The sequence below is a fragment of the Cyrtonyx montezumae genome, unplaced genomic scaffold (genome assembly GCF_038088225.1).
Source record: "Cyrtonyx montezumae isolate F1298 unplaced genomic scaffold, pur_monq_1.0 scaffold_22, whole genome shotgun sequence".
NCBI classification, from domain to species: domain Eukaryota; kingdom Metazoa; phylum Chordata; class Aves; order Galliformes; family Odontophoridae; genus Cyrtonyx; species Cyrtonyx montezumae.
Genome location: NW_027071959.1, coordinates 5033625 through 5052778, shown reverse-complemented (window position 1 = coordinate 5052778; position 19154 = coordinate 5033625). Strand labels below are relative to the sequence as shown.

Here is a 19154-nt window from a genome sequence, read left to right as displayed (position 1 = left end):
TGGACGTTTTCCTTGGCACTGTCTCAGGCTGAAATTTCTGCCCCATCCTAAATGGATGCTGCTTACACCGCTGGAGAGGAAACACATGCTTGCCTTTGAGTTAAAACCCTCTCAGCTGCAGAGGGGAAAAGAAAACAACCCAGCGAGGCTACATGACTTTAGCATCCAGCTATTTGTTAGAGCGAGAGGCCTTAAATTCCTGGAGATTAATTAGCAGACAGAGAACATTGCCCGAAGGTAGGTCTGAACTGCAGCCCAAGCAGCTCTGGATCCAGACTGCGCAGCTGGCCTTTGTTTTTGGCTTTTCTCAAGAAGAGCCCAGCCAAAATGCTCAGCCTCTGCACTCCTTGGTTCTGAAGCCCTTGGTGTCACCCACAGAGAGGACCACGTCCCAGCTAGGGGCTGTATGTTACAGCACAGCTTTGGCCAGGGCTCACCTTCCAGCCCCATCACAGACCTGCACGGTGGGTGCAGCAGCAGGGATGGGTCCATGTGAATTTCAAAGTGACGCCCCATGCTCCAAACACATAGAGCATCCCCTCTCCTAAATCTGTATCCCTTTCCAAAATTCTTTCTCCAAAATCTCCATCCCTCTCCAAAATCTGCATCACTCTCATCCCTGCAGCTGCCCAGATTCACATCTCCATGCAGTGAATGACAGCAGAGCCTCCTTGCAACAAAGCATGCTCTCTGCTCAAAAAAGCCTCGGTCCTGCTGTAACAATGGGGACAAAAGCGATCCCCCCCAAGGCACAGTTTGCAGTATGGACCTGCCATTCGGTCACCTCCACACTCACAACACAATTGCATCATGCTCAGCCCTTCTTGCAAAAACTCCCTCCCATTTGCAGTGGAGGATGGAGCAGCTCCTGGACCAAAAGCAGCTCCACGAGGCAGCTTCGTTTTGCAAATGGGGAAAGTCAGATGCAGCAAAAATCCCCAAATATCCGCCCACCGAGCGATGTCAATGACAAAACATTTGCAAATTCCAGCCCTGCTCCCAAGGCTCCAGCTGCTGCCAGCACACGTCCAGCGAGAGGCGATTGCTTCAAAAGGAGAGAGGTCAGTGAGTGAGCAGCATCCGCAGCACGGCCAGAGCGTCTGGGCTGGGAGCTGCAGCCCTGCGGGACTCCCTGCTTGAGCTTCCAGCCCCTAACGGTGCCAAATGCTGGGGCTGAGCATCCTCGTGTGCCCTGGGCTCAAGGATATGCTGGGGCAACGGCATCGGTTGGGTCTCATCTCCAAAACAAAAAGCAGGGCTGGTAAAGCGAGCGTGCAGCAGGCAGAGCCAAGAGGATGGGAGAGGGGATGTGGGCACAGTCGAGTGTCTGCTCTGCAGGGGAACGGGGACAGCAACAGGCATTTCACAGCCAGAGCACTGCAGAGCTTTAATCAATCCTTGGGCAATCCTGCAAGTGGGAACAGGGGTGGGATTGGTTTTATACTGGGGAAATGGAAGTGAGGGGATGCGTGCTCCTGGTGGGGCTGTGGCTCAGGGAGGAACAGCGGCTGTGGGGGATGTTTGGAGGCAGAGCTTTGGCATCTGGGTTATAAATCCAGCAGAAGCTGCCACGACCGCCTGTAGCCCAGCCCTCAGCTCATTCCCTTCCAGCAGCACGAGCCACTTATCTCCAGCTGAAAAACCACAGCTGATAAAATGCTCAACACACCCACACTGCTGTGTGGTGGGGACAGCAACCTGAGCCGCGTGACAGCGCATTTGCAAAGAAGCCCCAATGTTACCACGTCCCACACCACCACCACCCACCCCATCCCTCCGAACCCGCAGCCCCAGCCAGCCAGAAGGAAAGAAAGGACAGAAAGAAGCGATTCCTCCCCATCTTGCTGCCCTTATTCCCCCCTCTGAGGTAGACGAACCGCCAGGCTACCAGCGGCTCTCGTCCTCGAGCAAGCCTGCGGCATGGTGGCACACGGTGATCTGCGTCCCCAGCCCTGTCCCCTGCTGTCTCCGCTCAGCACTGCCGCAGCAGGCAGGTAGCAGTGGCTGGAGGTGGCCCTGGAGAGCTGCATTTCTCCGGGGCGATGATGGTGCCGGTGTAGTGGATGCAGGAAGCATTGCGTGTCCGCACGCCCTCGCCGCATGTCTGAGAGCACGGTGACCAAGGACCCATGCGCCAGAGCGGGCAGGGGACGTCACCGCAGGGTTTGATGTCCTCAGGCTTGAGGGCTCGGTCACAGGTGGATGAAGGCTGCCCTTCGACATCCCGGCACTCCACCGTCCGCCTCTGCCAGCCGGAGCCGCAGGTCTTGGAGCACTCGGACCAGTCGCCCAGCACCCACTGCGAGGTGAGCATTGGGCGGATGACGTTGGCAGACTTCTTCTCTTTGTCCTTCTGCTTGCTGAAGGGGATGTCTTTGGGGATGAAGAAGGTGTACTTGACTTTGGGTGGGAAGACCTCGCTGGCGATGGTCAGCAGTTGGACGGTCAGGGGCTCGGGGAGCTGCCGGAAGCTCTGCAGCCTCTCCAGAGTCGTCATGGAGCCGCTGTACTTGAGGATGGTGCCCTTAATGAGGATGTCCTGCTCCATGGCTGAGATGGCGAAGTCGCCGTTCAGCAGATACCTGCCCTCCAGGGTCCTCAGGGCCAGGTAGTTCCCATCGTGGCGCACCCCACGGTGGCTGCGCTGCTTGATGTCGATGTTGGTTGCCCCAGCTGGGATGGTGACGATGTCATTGTAGCCGTACCTGCGTGGAGTGAGGGGACATGGTTATCTTCCTGGCCTTCCCATCCAAGGGGAATCGTGGTCAGAAGCCATCTCTCAATATCCAAGAGCACTGCAGAACTGGGAACACTGCAGTTGTGCCAGATGTGCGCTAGGTTGGAAGAATTTACTAAATTAAACACAAAAATGAGCAAGGCAATCAAACAAATTAGCACAGTTATCAGCCTCGGTAGGAAATTCCGGTTATGGTTATGTTTCCCCTGCTCCCCTTCATTTGACAAGGCTGCAGCGTTTGGCAGGAAAAGCCCAAGCACGCCACGGCTTTGTCACTGCTGATGGCACAGGGGGACAGGCGAGCTGGGCACTGCAGATGTCACTGCTCACAGCTGAGCAGGAGCCAAAGAGTTAACAGCACAGCCACCTCGGATCGCATTGGTGCCAGCTGGAAAGCCTTTCCTAGAAAACAGCAAGAACTAGGGCAGCAAAAACACCGCTCACCACAGGCGGGCATCGTTGCACCGGGCACCCCAGGCTCCTCTCAGAAAGGCTGGCAGCCCCATCCCGAAGCCAGAAGCTCCATTGGAGGATACTGTGCCGGAGGAGGATTTTTCTGCAGAGCACGACCCCTGGGAACACTCTGCTTTTCCCTCGGCTCAGGGCTGCGTCCCCGCGTGCACCCAGTGCTGCAGCGCTGCCCGGTGACAGTGACAAAATGCCACCCTGGCACCCCGTCCCCCCGCATGAATCACGCTGCAGTGCTGGCAGGGGGCTCGCGTGCATTCCCCAGGTTGACGCTGCGGTCGGGAATTATGGTCAGAGTATTTTGGAACAAAGCCTCAGGGTCAAAGCCTGCTCTCAGTCACCCCGGCCTCTATAACCCCGATCTTAATGGGATCTCTTCTTGGCTGTAGCTACCACGCTAATCTCTCTTTAGTCAACCACAAACAATTCATAGGAGAATGGAAGCTCCATTCATCTGGCTCCCTGGAAGGAAACCATTTAGGAAATCTAATTTGACTGAGTGAGTCACCTCGCCGCATGGAATTGGATGTGCCGGGCTTTGTTACTATCTGTTCAGCAAAAGCCTCTGCGGGATGCATTAACTCCAGCTCCGTGACAAAGCAGCAAAGATTTTGGGCAACGGAAAGGGCTGCCCACATCCTGGGACCTTATGGAGCTGAGGATTTTTGAGCTCCCTATTCGGGGATGAGAGGGGGATGGTTTCCTGAGCATCACACTGGTTTGCAGCAGGGAGAAGCAGGAGCAGGTTTGGCTGCACAAGAGCAAAATGCACCGTGTCACATACGCAGCTCCCCCTGCTGCATCACGACACCTTTCGGAGCCGTGAAACCACAGAGCAGCACAGCGGGGACGCGTGGGGTCGGTGCAGGGGAGCCCGGCCGTGGAAACGCTGCCTCTGCTCTTTGCTAAGCCCGGACTCGATCTCGTTTCCTTTGCGGCCAGCGTAGGAAGCGCTTACGCAGACACCGGGCTTCACAAACATCTGCCCAGCACCCCCAGGGCCGCCCGCAGGCACGGAGCGAGCAAAGCTCCCCGGCCAGATGTTACCGGGTCAGGAGCTCTGCGGAGCCAGAGCAGCTTTTCCAATCACAGCCTCGAGAGGAACAAATGTCTCCGCGCTCCCTTCCTACAGCACGATGCTGCTTTTCCCCCCCGCCCATCTCCAGGGCTGCTCTCCCCCTGTGCCTTACTTGGATCGGTTGAGCGAGCCGGATATTTTCCTGCAGGTTGAGCCGTTGCCGCCGCACACCCCGCACTTGTCCAGTTTCTTGGAGGACCCGACGACGTGGTCGCAGCCGGCCTTGATGCACTGCCCATGCACGCAGATGGACAGAGTCTCTGGACCACACAACGTCCCATCTATCACCTGGGGAGAGCGGACAAGGAGCGTGGCATTTGCAGGAATTTGCTCTGAAATGGGAATAAAGATGGACGTTGGGAACTGATGTTGTGACGTATCTTACCCTGGGCTCGAAGACTTTAAATTCGCTCCTTCCCCTGGCTCGGCAGAAGAGCTTGCAGCGGTCCCGGGGGGACACTCCGGCGTACTTGGGGACCCACTCCAGCTGGTTCCCCTCCAGATCCGTGAAGTTGTAGCTGTTGTACTTCTCGCACTGCTGCTCCCGAAAGCTCTTGCCTAAAACGAAAGGCAAAAGCATCACCCAGAAGCCCTGCGCTGCGAGGAAGGAAAACTCCCCCTCCTCAGCAGAGATGTGGGAGAGACACGAGTACGGTGGGAGCACACGAAGATCCCGCTTCTCTCCGATGGACCGCGGGGAGTGGGTGAACTCTGGGAAGGGGGGGGGGCTTACCGTCCTGCGGGCACTCATCGGTGTGGCACGACTGGTAGCGGGTGCGCTGCCCCTCGCAGTAGCGGCCGCCGTGCTGGGGCCGGGGTCGGTCACAGTGGCGGTGGGAGAACTGCACGCCGCCGCCGCACGTCCGCGAGCACGCGCCCCACGGGCTCCACGCGCCCCAGCCGCCGTCCACCGCCGGCTGCAAGAGGCCACGAGGGTGGAAAAAGCACAACCATCCCGACACCCCCCCCCCCAACCAACCACGTCTGCTCCCAGCTCCTCTCCCCGTGCTGCAAACCGGGGCCCTGATCCAGCAAAGCACTTAAGCGCGTGCTTTGCGTGGAGCTGCTGCCTGCACGGGTTCATGTGCGGTTTGCTGACTGGCTCAGGAATTGCTGCTAATTCCCCCAGTAAAACAAAGCGAATCACAGAATTGTAGGGGCTGGAAGGGACCTCTAGGGATCATCTCGTCCAACCCCCCTGCCAGTAAATCAGTTTAATCAGAGTTAATTGCAGAACTGCTTGCTGTGATTAGGACCAGCTTGGTCCTATGATCCTCTATGAGCTCTGTGTCCTGGTTTTGGTTGGGAGAGAGTTAATTTTCTTCACAGTGATTGATATGATGCTGTATTTTGGATTTAGGAGGAAAACAACGTGGATGTGCTGCTCAGAGCCAAGGATAGTTCACTCCTTGTGCTGCCCTGCCAGCGAAGGGGTGGGAGAAACTGGGAGGGACAAAACTGGGACAGCTGACCCAAACTGGCCCAAGGGATATCCCATACCGTATAGCACCATGCTGAGCAATACAATGGGGGCAGAGCTGGCTTGGGGGGCGACCGGTGCTTGGGCATCAGTCAGCAGGTAGAGAGCAACACAGCATTTGTTTTGTAAACATACACATATATAAATACACAAATACTGAGAGGTGCAACCCCATCCCTCCAGCCCTGCAGTACCTGGGGCTGCAGCTCATCCTGCGGCAGGCAGGCTCCATCCCAGCACAGCCCACCGCCCGTGCAGGGGGTGCCATCAGCCCAGGGCAGGCTGCCGTTCTTGGTGTGGCACAGAGGCTCCCCACTGCTGGTCCTACACCACAGCTGGGCACAGACATCCTCCTCCGTGGTGTTGGGGCAGTGCTGGAAGTCTTTGCCGAAGATCTGCTGGCACTGCTGGTCCAGGCTGTACAGGGGCCCTCGGCCGGGCAGCTCTGAGGGCAGGGAGAGGGCCTGGGATGGGGCATCGAGCAAGCAGTCACCTGCAAGCAGCAAGGAGGGGCAAGGATCAGCATGGAAGTGCACTGGGGTTTGGCCCCATAGGTGACAGCAAGAAGAGGACACCAAGAGGTGGGTGCCCCATCTCTGGAGACATCCAAGGTCAGGCTGGACCAGGCACTGAACATCTGATCGGGCTGTAGGTGTCTGCGAATTCTAAGATGATAAGGGGCCAGAGCTCAGCCTGTGGTCTGATTGAACCCTCTTCATCCTCCAACGTTTGTAAAGAGCCCAAACAATCAAGGAAAATGCTTTAAATTCTGCTGAGCTGAGCCTTACCGTGCCCTCCATCCAGGAACTCGGTGAGGTACATGGCACTGCAAGGGGACCAGGGCTGGCTCTTGTTCAGGTGGACAAAGAGTGGAGCCATCATGTGGTGCTTGCCCAGGGGCCCGAAGAGCCGCTCACAGGTCTTGGAGTCATCGTGGGGCATGCTGAGCACGTGGCCTGCAGAGCCAGAGCCTTGTATTAGTTATCAGTCTTTTCCTATTGCTGCAAACACTATTTGCTTCCAGAACAGAAGAAATCATAGAATCATAAAGGTTGGAAATGACCTCTAAGACCATCAAGTCCAACCACCAACCCATCACCAGGACACCCACTAAACCAAATCAACCAAATTAGTCAGCACTGCTGCAGGTGATACCCAGAGCAGAGATGCTAGCACTGGGCTGAAAAATGCAGAAGATCTCCATGAGGGCACACATTACCCAGCTCGTGAGCCAAAGTGTAGGCAGCCTGCAGTCCCTCATCCTCGATCACAGAGCAGCTTTTGTTGCGGTCACACATGGTGCCGATATCTGCCACCCCCAGCGTGTCGCAGCCTTGATGCCCGCAGAAATCCTGTTGGGAGGCAGCACCCAAGGAGGTTGAGGCAAAACAAAACTCCACATCCTAAATGAAATAAACTCCCTAACTGGCTTGACTTGTGCCAACTGCGAGCTCCATCCCTTGCCACAGGAGCTCTCCTCTCCCTCTGGGCTATCTCAAAACCTCATCTCCCACAGCATCCACACCCGGGGACCCCCAGACCTGTCTGGTGAGCAGGATGGCAGTGTCATAGTGCTCAGGGTGTCTGTCACTCGGTGGGTTGAACCGCTGCTGCCAGCTGCAGAAGTTGCGTAGGGTGAGGCCACCATTGTCTGACACCTCCGGCCCCGCTGCCTCCTCGTCCACCACCAGCACCTTCACCACCACCAGGTTGATGGCATTCTTCAGGCTGGGGTGCTTGTAGATGCGAGCTGCCATGGACATCAGGGTCAGGACGTGGTTCTGCAAGAGAGGAGAAAGCTGGGGTGAAAGCTGTGCAAAGGGGTGTGGTGTACCTGCCACCTCTTATTTTTATATCATCATAGAATCAATTGGGTTGAAAAAGACCTCTAAGGTCCTCAAGTCTGACTGTGAACCTGCCTATGTTTGAAGGAAAAGGAGAAATCAAACCCATTCATGGAGTCTACCACATCCAAATAGTCAAACATCCACTAGTGTTGGTGGAATAGGTGTTCCCATTCCCATCCACGATGCTGTGCGCTCTGCCTGCAGAAGCCATTGTCACAGCTGTGTCATCCCATTCTCTGCCCTTCACACCCAGCACCAATACACTAAGGACAGTTCTGGGCCCTGCAGAGCAGCCCACACGGCCAAGCCACGCGTGGCCCCTTCCCACCACGGCCCCAGCTCCTGAATGGGGCTGTGACTGTGGGGCTTTGCCCAGCAGCATCCTCCACTCAGCAGCAGAACAGCCGGCGATGACTTCATACGTCAAATGCGCCAGCACCGTTCCGGCTGATGTAAACATCTTATCAGAGCATCGAAATTCCTCTTCTGCTTGGCATGCGTTCACAGACCCAGAGTCATGAGAAAAAAATGCACGATTACACAACAGTGAGTGTTGGGAAAGAGAAAGTGGCTCCTCTCGTCCCCAGACGGACTGCCTGCCTGCTCCGCGCCGCTGGGAGCCCTGAGAGCTGCACATCCCAAATGGGATCAGGAGCACATCCCTGGAACCTTCCCATCAGCAGATGTCTTGCTTCAGCAAACGCAGCTGAAGCCTTCCTTGGGCTGCGACACAGCAGCAGCCCCAGCGAGGCTGGTGGGAGCACAGCCGACTTTATTTAGACTGGCCAGCACTCCTCAACACGGCTCACATCCCGGCCAAAGCATGCAGTGAGAGTCACGGAGAAGTCACCGCGCAGATGAGATCCCTCTGAGTGCAACCACTTACAGTCACTAAGGTTGGAAAAGACCTCTGAGATCCCTAAGTCCAACCTCAGCCCACTGATGTGCCTGTTGTGCCCACTGCCCACAGAACACCCCCAGGGACTGTGACCCCCCCCCACTCCCTGGGCAGCTGTGCACTGCTCTTTCAGAGCCATTTGTTGCAGGGGATGAGGGAGTTGTTTATCCCATGGGGGACTTACCTACAAGTTGCATAAAGCCTTCCCCAAATTACCCCCCAGAGCTTCCACAGCCCCGGACATGACTCTGTAGGGTTATGCCAAGCCAAGGAATTATTCCAGCAGTGGGAATAGGAAGCTCAGAAAACACTCACCCGCCTGCCCGTCATCTACAAAGCTCCAGAAAGAGCTGGAAGGATGGAAAGTGAACCAAACAAACAACTATTTAGCACAGATTCAAAGGTCAGATTCATGTGTTCCACCATCTGGTGTCTATTTATACCCATCTTCAGACCGAGCGGGAGCTCGCTGGGTTTCGGGTGGCTGCTACAGAGTTCCTGGGAGAGCAGCAGCACACCTGCACCTCCTCGCTGTGGCCAAGGGCAGGGAGCTGGGCTAAACACAGCACCTGCAGCAGGGAGGCTCAGCAATGAAAGAATAAATAAGACAGAGCACAGAGAACTGAAGCTTACAACTTGCCAGCGTTGAAGGATTTCACTTTCTGACACAACCTCTTGCAAAATCCCAACTAATGCTCTTCTTCAAAGGAAGCACTTGGAAGTCTGCAGAGATCTCCAAACTGCTTTTTTTAATTATTATTATTATTATTATTATTATTATTTTAATTGTGTTTCTGCAGGAGAGAAGCCACACTCAGACACTATTACTGTGGTATGCACGTGATGGTCCAGCAGCTGTGCAGGAGGGCAGCAGGACCAGCAGCAGGAGAGCTCAGCCCGGAGCGGGGCTGTGGGTTTGTTTGTTTGTTCATAAGGTTGTCTTCTTGTTTTCCCCTCCCTGGAAGCCAGCAGTACTGAAAGGAGAAAAGAAATGCTGAGATTTCTGGAGCACAGGCAGACAGAAGGAAGGACATACGGGGCCAGATGTGAGGGCTGCCTGGCTATTGGAAACAACGTGCACAGACATCCCAGCCTGCCTCTCTGCCCCGAAACAACATCTGCTTGCAGCTCCCTGGCTCGGATGCCCTGCAAAATCAGGGCCTTTGCCTCCAGGCCACATTGGCAGCAGGTCTGAGCATCACAGAGGTAGCAGCAGGTCCCTGGCTGTGGTCAAGGATCCCACGTGCTGGTCTTAGAGAGAAGGGATTGCAACAACGCTCCTAAAACCTCATAAATCTGCCTGCAAAAACCGCAGAAGTCAGGAGAGGAATCCCAGCTTAATCAGTCCGACCCAGATTTGCTGCGGTCCCTCACGTGCCAGCCCTTTACAGCAGGGGTTGTGGATTCCTCACTTGCAAGGCCAGCAGCCATCCGTCTGCAGGGGGAGGCTCAGACAACGTCTCATCTGCACCCAAGAGAAGAGAGAGATCCCACCGCAGGAATCCGGCCCCGCTGCCAACTGGCTGAGGATGCTGCAGCCACTTCTGTAACCATGCACTGCTGTAGGTGTCCCAGCACGTCCCACACATCACCCTGCAGGTGCACAGCCCCATCTCCAGCACAGCAGGGAAGCAGCTCCTGCTGCCTCAGCTCCCCATTCTCCCCAACCCCATCTCCTGTGATCCTCAGCTCAGAGCAGTGCCCGCACCCCAGCTCTCAGCCCTGGCTTCGCTGTCGCCTTGTAATTCCTCCCTGGTTTACATGAGTATTAAGTCTGCCTCCATCAGGCTCTTGTTCTCTAAATTAGGTTAACAGCTGAGTTATAATGGCTCAATCCATGACACAGATTGATTAAACATAAATCACTAATAGCATTTCCCTAATAACAGCATGGCATTGATTGTAATTTGCGATGCTTGAATGCATCTCATGGTGACTATCTGCCACTTGATCTCTTACAGCTTATGCAAGAAACTAACAGAGAATGCAAACAATGCTTGTGACCTTTAATAAACATCCAGTGATTGAAGTGTGGTTACGGGAAGAGAAGTCACAGCAGAAATACGAAGGGGTTCTTTTGACTCAACATTCCTGCTGCCCAGGCATCTCCTCATAACACCAGCACTTCGTGGCTCCCCAGCCCCAGCTGCTTAAGGAGCAGCAGTCCAGGTCCCTGAAGCTGGGAGTTTCTCTCCACGTCTGTATTGCTGTGATCTTAGGGGAGAAACCCACGCTGTAAGAGCTCCACACGACTGGAAAGGCTTTCTCCCAAATTCTTAAGTGTTATCACTGTTCGTCCCAAGTGTTATCTCAAGAAGTTTCCCTGCAATTGAGAAGCACTCAGAGATGCTGCAAAGATATTGCTCTCTGGGACAAAGAGGAGATGGGAAAACGGGAACTGAGCAGGCTGGAAAATAATTACTAAGGTAATTAAGGGGGAAGCTGCTGTGCATCTGCCCTGCAGTAATACCCACACTCCCACTCTCTGAGCCCTCTGGGCTTCCAGAGCTCAGCCTGGGGCAATGGAAGCAAAGCTCAAAACCTGAGTGCTGCTGAGCAGCGGAGCAGCTGAGATCAGCTGGAGCACCGGGGCTCTGCGTTTCTCAGAGTCAGCACTGCCTGAGCAGGGCTGCAATGAAAGCTCTGCTTTAGTAGCGATGGAGACATGGACAGAGACCTACCCAACCAGCCCCGAGGATGAGCAACGTCAGTGCACGGCCACTAGCTGCAAAAACCCGTGGATTTCAGACTGCACGAGTAAGATTTGGACCTGAGGACCAAAACAAGCCTCCGTGCAAGAGCAAAGCACGGGGCTGCGGAGAGTCTGCAGGCAAGAGATGGGGAAACTGAGGCACGGGGAGGAGGTAACCTCCCTGAACTCGGGGAGGGATGGCCACTGAAAGCCGCTTGGAGGGCGTCGGGGCTGCGGGATCAGCACTGCACTCCGCTCGGCTGCAGCAGGTGGCTCGGGTGCAGGGCTGCCCGCGGGCACGGAGCTCCGCGCATCACTCGGCAGCGCGGCTCCGTCCGGACGGGGGGAATGGCTTTAAGACCGTCCGTCCCTCCGACGTGGGGACACCGGGCAGAAGGGACACCGCCGTGCTCCTCGAGGTGGATGCTGGGTTTGCAAAGGGTCCCCCAAGCACCGAGCCCTTCTTCGTGGGCGCTCCTCTGCGCCTTAGGGGTGGAAGACCCCGTCCGGGAGCCAGACGGGGGGGGGGGTCGGGGAGCTTGGGAGGGGGGTCAAGGATGTGGGTGGACGGGAGAAAAGAAAAAAGAAGGAGGAGGACAGGAGGGAACAGATACGGTGGGGACGAAGGGACAGAGAAACAGTGGGGACGGAGACAGGAGAGGACGAGAGGAGACAGATGCAGCGGCAACGGGGACAGGAAAGGACAGGGACAAGAGGAACAGACGGGAGAAATCACCCCCAGGAGGATGGAGGGACGGGTACCGGACGGACCCAGCGGCAGCCCTTACCTCCACGTCCTCCCCGTAGAAGCGCACCATGGACGCATCGGCCACCAGCAGCGTCTCCACGTAGCGCGCCTCGGAGACGAAGCGCCGGGCGCGGCGGAGCGGCCGCTCAGGAGGAGCGGCTCCGGGCCGGGACCGCTCGTGGGTCGGGGCGGTGCGGCGCTGGAGGCGGTGCGGGCGGTGCCAGGGCGGGCCGGGAGCGGGCGGACCGAGCGGCTGCAGCGCGTACGCCGCCCCGTCGAGCAGGAAGGCGGCGCGGAGCCCGGCACCGCAGCGGCTGAGCACGGCGGGCGCGTCGGGGCGCCCTTCGACGGTCCCCGCGTAGAAGCAGCCCCGCCGAGGAGCGGCCCGGCCCGGCGGCCGCCGGCCCCCCAAGCGCTGCAGGCGGAAGCGCGGGGCGAGGAAAGAGGCGTCGGGTCGGAGGCGAAGCACGACGGCGCGGCCGAAAGCGGCCAAGCGCAGCGCTAGCTGCCCCGGCGGAGCGGGCAGGCGGGCGGGCAGCAGCGGCTGTGCCTCCCGCGGCGGCGGAGGCAGTGCCCAGGCGTGGCACAGCAGCAGCAGGTGGAGGTGGAGCGGAGCCCGCCCGCCCAGCAGCGCCCGCCGCCCCATCCCGGCCCCGCCGGGCTCCCGGCCCTCGGCTCCGAGCCGGCTGCGGAGCCCGCTGTATTTATACTTTCTCCCCCGGCTTTGACATAAGAGGTTTATTTTTGATCTCTCGCTGTTCTCCCCACTCCCCTCCCCTGCCAGCCAGAGGCTGGGGGAGGAGGAGAAGCGAAAAAAAAAAAAAAAAAAGCAAGGGAAAAAAAAAAAAGCACTTTTGGATGGGGTTTGAGGCCAATCAGGCGCAGGGAGCCCCGCCTGCCTCCAAGTGTCAACTTCAGCCTGTTACTCTCCCGGCATTAACCCTTTCAGTCCAACCTCCACCCTCCCGCTCGGGGTCCCGCCCCGGGCTGGGGTCCCGCTGCCGCTTTCCCCCAACCACGAGAAGAATTGCCCCGGGGTGAGCCCTCCTGCTCCCCGGGTGTCCCTGCTGTGCTCCTCGGGACGTGGCTCCAAAGTGTGAGGCCTTTGCCGTCTGCAGAGCGTGTCTGTGCAGCCTGTGGGGCAGGGGGTGCCTGGGGACCCCTGGCCCCACCGGTCCCCATGTCCTTTTCTCTGCCAGGGATGGAGCTGCGGGCCCCAGGGGTGCTCCAGAAGTGACAAACTCGGAGTTTTCCATGCCCCAACAGCTGGGTCCACATGGTCCCAACCCCCTTGGGCTGGGACAAAGCAATGGGATTGAGTGTCTAAACCAAACCTGTGGAAAATGCTTGGGAGAATAAAGCAATGCAGCCAGCTCCGTTTGGGGGAAGCATGACTTCATTAAAAACCCATATCTCCCCCTTTCAGAGCTGGGTTTTTTTTTTCTTCTTAATCTCCACATGGATGTTCCCTTGCAGTCAGTGAGTACAAAGGTCTGCAAGACCAGGCAGACCCGTCCTGCATACAGAGGTGGCAGACGCTGGGAGATGGGTGGACACATGCTGTCCCTGGCTGGGAACCTGCTCAGCACCAGGAACAACCCCGCTGTAATGGAGCAAGGGAAATTACTGCTTACAGATTACTCCTTCTTTCCTCCTAAACTCTCCTTCCCCATTAGTTCATGAGATTCCTGGCCTCCTCGTGCTGCACGGAGACATCCCGGGATGTCCCTGCTGCAGTGGTGTCACATCCTATCCTGCTCCATGCCCTCATTTGTATTTGTTTTGTTTTGTTCTTAGCTTAATCCTAAAAAGATCTGAATGAGTGAAGCAGCATCACAGCTTCCTGGGAATTCTGCTTTCCTGTAGCTGGGAAATTGCTCCCGGCCACTGCAGGCAGCGCTCCCTCTACACGAGGATGTATTCACATCTGTTTTGCTATTATTATCTCCACTTAAAAGCCACAGCCCTACCTATATAGTAAACAGAGGCTCCGAATAGCAGCGCTCCCTGGGGCCAAGGCTCTGATTGCTGCTTGTCTTTTGAAAGTGTGGTTTTCTGCGGCTGTAGGAGGAGAAGGGACGAAAGAAATACAACGTATGGTGTGCTTCAGTCTGGGACATCTCTACAAACGTGCTTCCCTGACACCCAGCCTTGGCTGCTCTCCCCCAGCCGGCCAGCTGCAGCTGGAGGGGCTTTGTCATAGTTCGGATTTGCATTTGAAAATCAGCAGAAAAGCACAAATCGGGACCAGCAGCCAAAAGCGAGCCGTGCCTCTGCCTCCTCCCACCCCAAAGCTGCTTTAGGACTCTGCCGACGGCCGGGCGTTGCTGCAGGAAGGCAGAGGGGTGCCCCTGTGCTGAACTGGGCCAGGTAGGGCTGCAGGCGATGCAGGGCACGTCTCTCCAACAGGATGCAATTTATTCCCCGCTTTCCGCTCTCGTTGCCGCAGCTTTGATCTCGGAGGACGTGCCTGCCTCTGAGGCACCGCTGGTTTTCATTAGCAGCTCTGTGCACACGGTAGCTGGAATTCCTCGTGGCCGATACGAGCCTCGCTGGGCTCGTTATGAGCTCGAAGGCAGCAAACCCACACCTGGCCGTGACTCCTGCGGGCAGAAAGGGGCACCTCAACACTTCTTCTGGGGTTTCACACCTCAAACCTTTGCAGCGTGGCATGCTGGTGTCCTTCACCCCCCAGACAAACGCAGGCTGTGGCTTTCTCTTCTATCGGGCTGTCTGAGCATGTGAAAGCCATTAGCGTCGTCACTGTGATTTAAAGACCCTTTTGATCACGCAGTCTGCAAACATCTTCCCCTCCTCATGTCCCCAGCTCTGCACAGCCACGCAGTGACTGTGCCTTTCTGCATCTCCCTGGGCTCGTGCTTCCCATCACCCATCTCCTGGGGTTTTTTGGCCCCGGGGGTGAAGCCCAGGGTACAACCAGCGTGTTCCCTTCGGGAAATCTCGGCGGTGCTCTGCTGTGCCCTCTGGGAACGGGCTGGCGGTGCCAGGCTGCTGGGGCCGTTCGCTTTGCCCTCGGCACTCCTCTCATCCTCGGGCAGACGATGGGGAGAAAGCGGAGCGAGGATCGCAGAGCTGCCCGGCCCCGGCTGCGGAGCATTGCCGCTGGGTGTCAGTGCCGCCCGCAGCACGAGGAGCTCTCCGGGCACAAGGACACCCACCGCCAACCACCACCAACCAGATCCATTCGTTTTGCTCCTAAAGGGAGCAGGTTGGTGGAAATCTCGCTCGGAACATTCGTCCGGGCTTTAAATCAGGGTCCTGGGCTCGTGTCCTGGCAGTCCGTCCTCAGGGATGGGAGCTGCGGTGGGGAAGCTGGGCTGTGTGCGGGGAGGCGGCTGAATGAAGGAGAGGAATGGATCATCCCAGGGTGAACGCATCGAGCACAGCCACGAGAGGGCTCCCGTGGCTCGCAAGTGCTGCTTCTCCATCCAATGCCTCAAACCCCTCATTTCCACGTCCAAAGCTGTTTTACCCATCCTTCGTTGCAGCGCTGTCATTCCCACAGGGCCCCTTAAAGTGGGATAAGGTGCGATTCTGTGGCTCTAAAAGACGACTGCAGTGCCCAGACGGAGCTCTGCTGGCTGCATCGGCCCCCAGAAGCTGGGTGCTGCTCTGACAGCACCTCTGGGTGCGAAAGCAAAGGCAGGAGGGGATTACACCCACAAGGACGCAGACTCAGCGCCCTAAACCTGCCGGCACCCGCATTTCGGTTGTCTGTTTTTACCTGAATTTTGACTTTTAACGCAAAGCGTTGCGTCGCATCCCTGATGACACCTCAATCTCCGGAGCAAGGCAGTGCCTGCAGAGGGCAGCCTCGGCCCGGGCTGGATGGGATGCAGGTGCGGTGCAGGGCTGTAGGATCATCGCTTTCCAAAACAAGACAGATCCCATCTCAGCTCTGCACTCCCTGTGATGCCCGCAGGATGGCCGGGCACCCGCACGCGAAGAACGGCCGAGGGCTGCTCGCTGCTTCCCTCATCCTCTTAGCAAGCGTGTGGCAGGGCAGATCTTGCCTTCAGTCCCCTCTCCACACCGCTCCCACTCCGCAGGGCACACCCCAGGGGAGGGAACTCGGCCTTCTCCCATACTTTGCCCTGATGAAGGCCACCCACCCTTAGCAGTATAGAAATCCAGCAAGCCGTGCCAAAAATATATCTCCTCTAAGAAGAAATAACCACCCAACAGCCACCAAACCAGACCCTCTCCTCCCTGTCCTGCTGCCGCACACTTTATGGGATGATGGGAATGTGGATGGCCACACTCAGGTGTGCTGAACTGGGACAGTGGTTTGGGCTTACACACATCTCCATGCTTCTGTAGATCTGGTGTGTACAGGCATGTTTGGGGTAAGTATTTGTACTGTGAGCATCACAAGAAGTTAATTAGTCAAGTCTTCAAGGGTGGAGCCCTCTTGGGAAGATGTGTGTCTTGTAGGGCTGTGTAGTCCTGGCTCGTAAACCTTCGTGCTGGGCTGTAGGTGTGTATGAATGATGATAAACCTGTGAGCCTGGCTTGGGGGAATGCATGGGACCATCTTCTCTCTCCCCTAAATTTCCACTTACTGTTTGAGAGCATCCTCAAAAAACCTCTTGGACTCAGTGATCCCCACGTGTCCCTTCCAACTTGAGATATTCTAATCTATGAAAGCTGCTTTTCCCATGGCCATCTTATAAATGAGAGCGAGCCTTGAATATCAGGGGATGAAGAGAGAGGCAAAAACAAGCATTAGGATTCTTTTCTGTACACCATAGCAGTGGTGCAATGTGGGCCACATGCTCACCTCCACGTGCTCAGGTTCCTTGCAGCTCTCTCTCCCTCGATGACCCTAACCAGACACAGCCAGCTTTTCTCCATGCCTTTCTTTCCTGGAAAGCCTCTTAACAGCACGCTTTGACTCATCTTCAGCCCCTGGAGAGGATCCTCCTTCCTGCCCATGTGGTGGGGAGCAGGGAGAGCACAGCCTGAACTTTTGGGATGGAGCCCGGGCCGTGGGGCTGCGACGCCAGCTCTCCCCTGGCTGCAACCCTTCCTTGCTATCTTTGCTGTGCAGCTCTTGGCCCATCAATCTTTACTATTTGTTTTCTGAGCAGGAATATCCAGGGGAGGTGTGAGGTTTTCTGCTCACCTTTTATTTCAGACTTCTCACGGTTGGAATTGCGACGACGATGAAGAAATAATAAGAGAGAAGGAGCTGTTGCTTCCCACAAACACTTGAGAGGAAAGAGGGAGGTGGGAGGGGGAGTGCTCAGGTGCCAACCACTCACATCGGCATTTCCAGATCAGGGTGGGCTATGGGTAAGGCCTGGGTGAGAAGGGATTCACCTCAGTGTGGGCTGCGGGCAAAAATCAAAGTAGGATCTGAATTTGAGGCATCCTGCTGCTCCCCTCCAGCCCTGGCCCTCTCTGCTTTCTCTCATCTGCCCCTTTGCACTCACAGGAGACACAACACAGATGTTTCCCTTGTGAGATCCCGTACGTGCCTCAGTGATAGAGGAACCCCAAGCAGACATCACAACCCAGGGGGGCTGCTCAGTGGGTTTGTCCATGTCTTGTCCTTGAGATAGGGGAAAAATGAAAAATAATGCCTTGTTTCTTGTCTGGAGTGCTCTGCAGGATGCCAGCAGCCCCAGGCTGCCTGCAGAGGAGGAGCCCTAAGAGATGTCTGTAGGCAGACTGTGCTCTGTGGAGTTCACAGCTTTCCCATGCACTGTGGGCAGGAAAATGAAGGCAGCAGAACCTGAGCTGGCAAACAAAGCTCTGTGGGTAGTGATACCCCAAGAGAGTGAGGGCAGGGCAGAGGGCTGAGCTGCATCACTTCCCTCTGACCCCAGAGATGCTGTACACAGCGAACGTCACAAGACATTCTCAGGGGATGGAGTGGATCCCAGCTCAGCCAGATCCAAACCACTCACATTTTCTGCCTGCTTTCCCCATCAGGATGCAGTCAGATGTTCTGCAGGCTGGAGATAAAGTCCTGCCAGTTTGCTTTGACTCATCCTCTGCTGCTGGAGAGGATCTACCAGACGCAGAGATGAGTAACCCTGGCTCAATGACCACGGGGCTGTGGCACCTGGAGACAGGGCGCTCTCATGGTGCTCATGGGGATCTTTTTGCTCCTTTTTCCATCTGCTCCTCACTGCCATCCCTGCAGACCTCCTGAGCTCCTGTCCCATGCCAGCTCTGTGCTCTGCCTTCTCCCTTACTCCCTGGTCTCCAGAGATAAGCTCACCCATTCAAACTGTGATGCTGCAGGATGGTAGGTTTCCTCCTACCACCTTGAGAAGACTACACCCATTGTCAGGACCCTTCCACCTCTACTCACTGTTCTGCCACTGTTATCTACCACCATCCTGGGGCATGCTGCATTTTGGGCCAGCAGACAAAATCCCTGATTCACTGAGCAGTCTGGGTGCCAGCTTCAGCTGCAGGGGACAAGGGACAACTGAGCACAGCCCGGTGGGAAAGCGTTGCACAGGAAAGTGCTGGCACCAAAACGAGCCAGGTTGCCAGCTCTGCATCTATGCCTTGAGTTGTATTATATATACACATGTATTTTCAAGCTGTGCTTGCAGCCTTTGCTGAGGCTTGAAATCACATCAAAACCGGTGTGTCTGCAACAGGGCCTTAATTTGCCATTAAACAAACCCAGACTGCTGGAAAGGCTTTGAGGATGTGCATGCCTTGGGTGCCTGGGAGTGGAAATGCCCGTGCTTCCCTCTGGGCACATAACCAGCCTGCATGGAAACAGAGCTGCAGATAGAGACCCACCTGGGCACCTTCCCATGCAGCCTGTCCTCATGTCTGTGCTCTCACCTCTGGCAGTAAATTTGATCCTCAGCCACAGACAATTACTGAGGCCTCTTCATCATTCTCCCTTTAGCTGTCCTCCTCCACCAGATCCCACCCACGATAGTATTCTTCTCCCTCTCCATAATCAGCCTCAATCTCCTTTCAGCCCCAAGCCCTGCGGTGTATTCGGAGGCTATGAGGAAACCCCTCTCTCCCCTTACACTCTACAGTGTGCACCCCGAGCAGATGCTTTGGGTCCTAACACATCCGCACCGAGCCGGCAACATCCCCGCAGGGGGGGAACCCCCGCAGCTCCGCAGCGCGGACCGGGGTGCAAAGCCCGGCTCACTCCATCCCCTCCCGCAGAGCCGGGGAAAGGCGGAGGAGATTCCCGAG

General features: G+C 56.5%; 1 protein-coding gene across 1 annotated transcript; it reads right to left on the bottom strand.

Moving 5' to 3' along the window:
• Positions 1 to 1799: 1799 nt before the first annotated feature.
• Positions 1800 to 12594, bottom strand: ADAMTS8 (ADAM metallopeptidase with thrombospondin type 1 motif 8). The gene is made up of 9 exons (XM_065738528.1): positions 11989 to 12594; positions 7305 to 7544; positions 6983 to 7115; positions 6552 to 6719; positions 5958 to 6256; positions 5017 to 5200; positions 4669 to 4841; positions 4396 to 4571; positions 1800 to 2705 (listed from the first exon to the last, which is right to left on the bottom strand). The coding sequence occupies exons 1-9, from the start codon at positions 12592 to 12594 to the stop codon at positions 1973 to 1975; spliced, it is 2712 nt and encodes a 903-aa protein (XP_065594600.1). The 3' UTR covers positions 1800 to 1972.
• Positions 12595 to 19154: the final 6560 nt, after the last annotated feature.

Bases quoted from the DNA above. Each gene is read 5' to 3' on its own strand.
- ADAMTS8 (XM_065738528.1), bottom strand. From the start codon at position 12,594: ATGGGGCGGCGGGCGCTGCTGGGCGGGCGGGCTCCGCTCCACCTCCAC. The intron at 6,257-6,551 runs GTAAGGCTCAGC...TGCTGCTTGCAG, and splicing joins GTTCCTGGATGGAGGGCACG to GTGACTGCTTGCTCGATGCC. The intron at 2,706-4,395 runs GTAAGGCACAGG...CACTCCACGCAG, and splicing joins GGCTCGCTCAACCGATCCAA to GTACGGCTACAATGACATCG.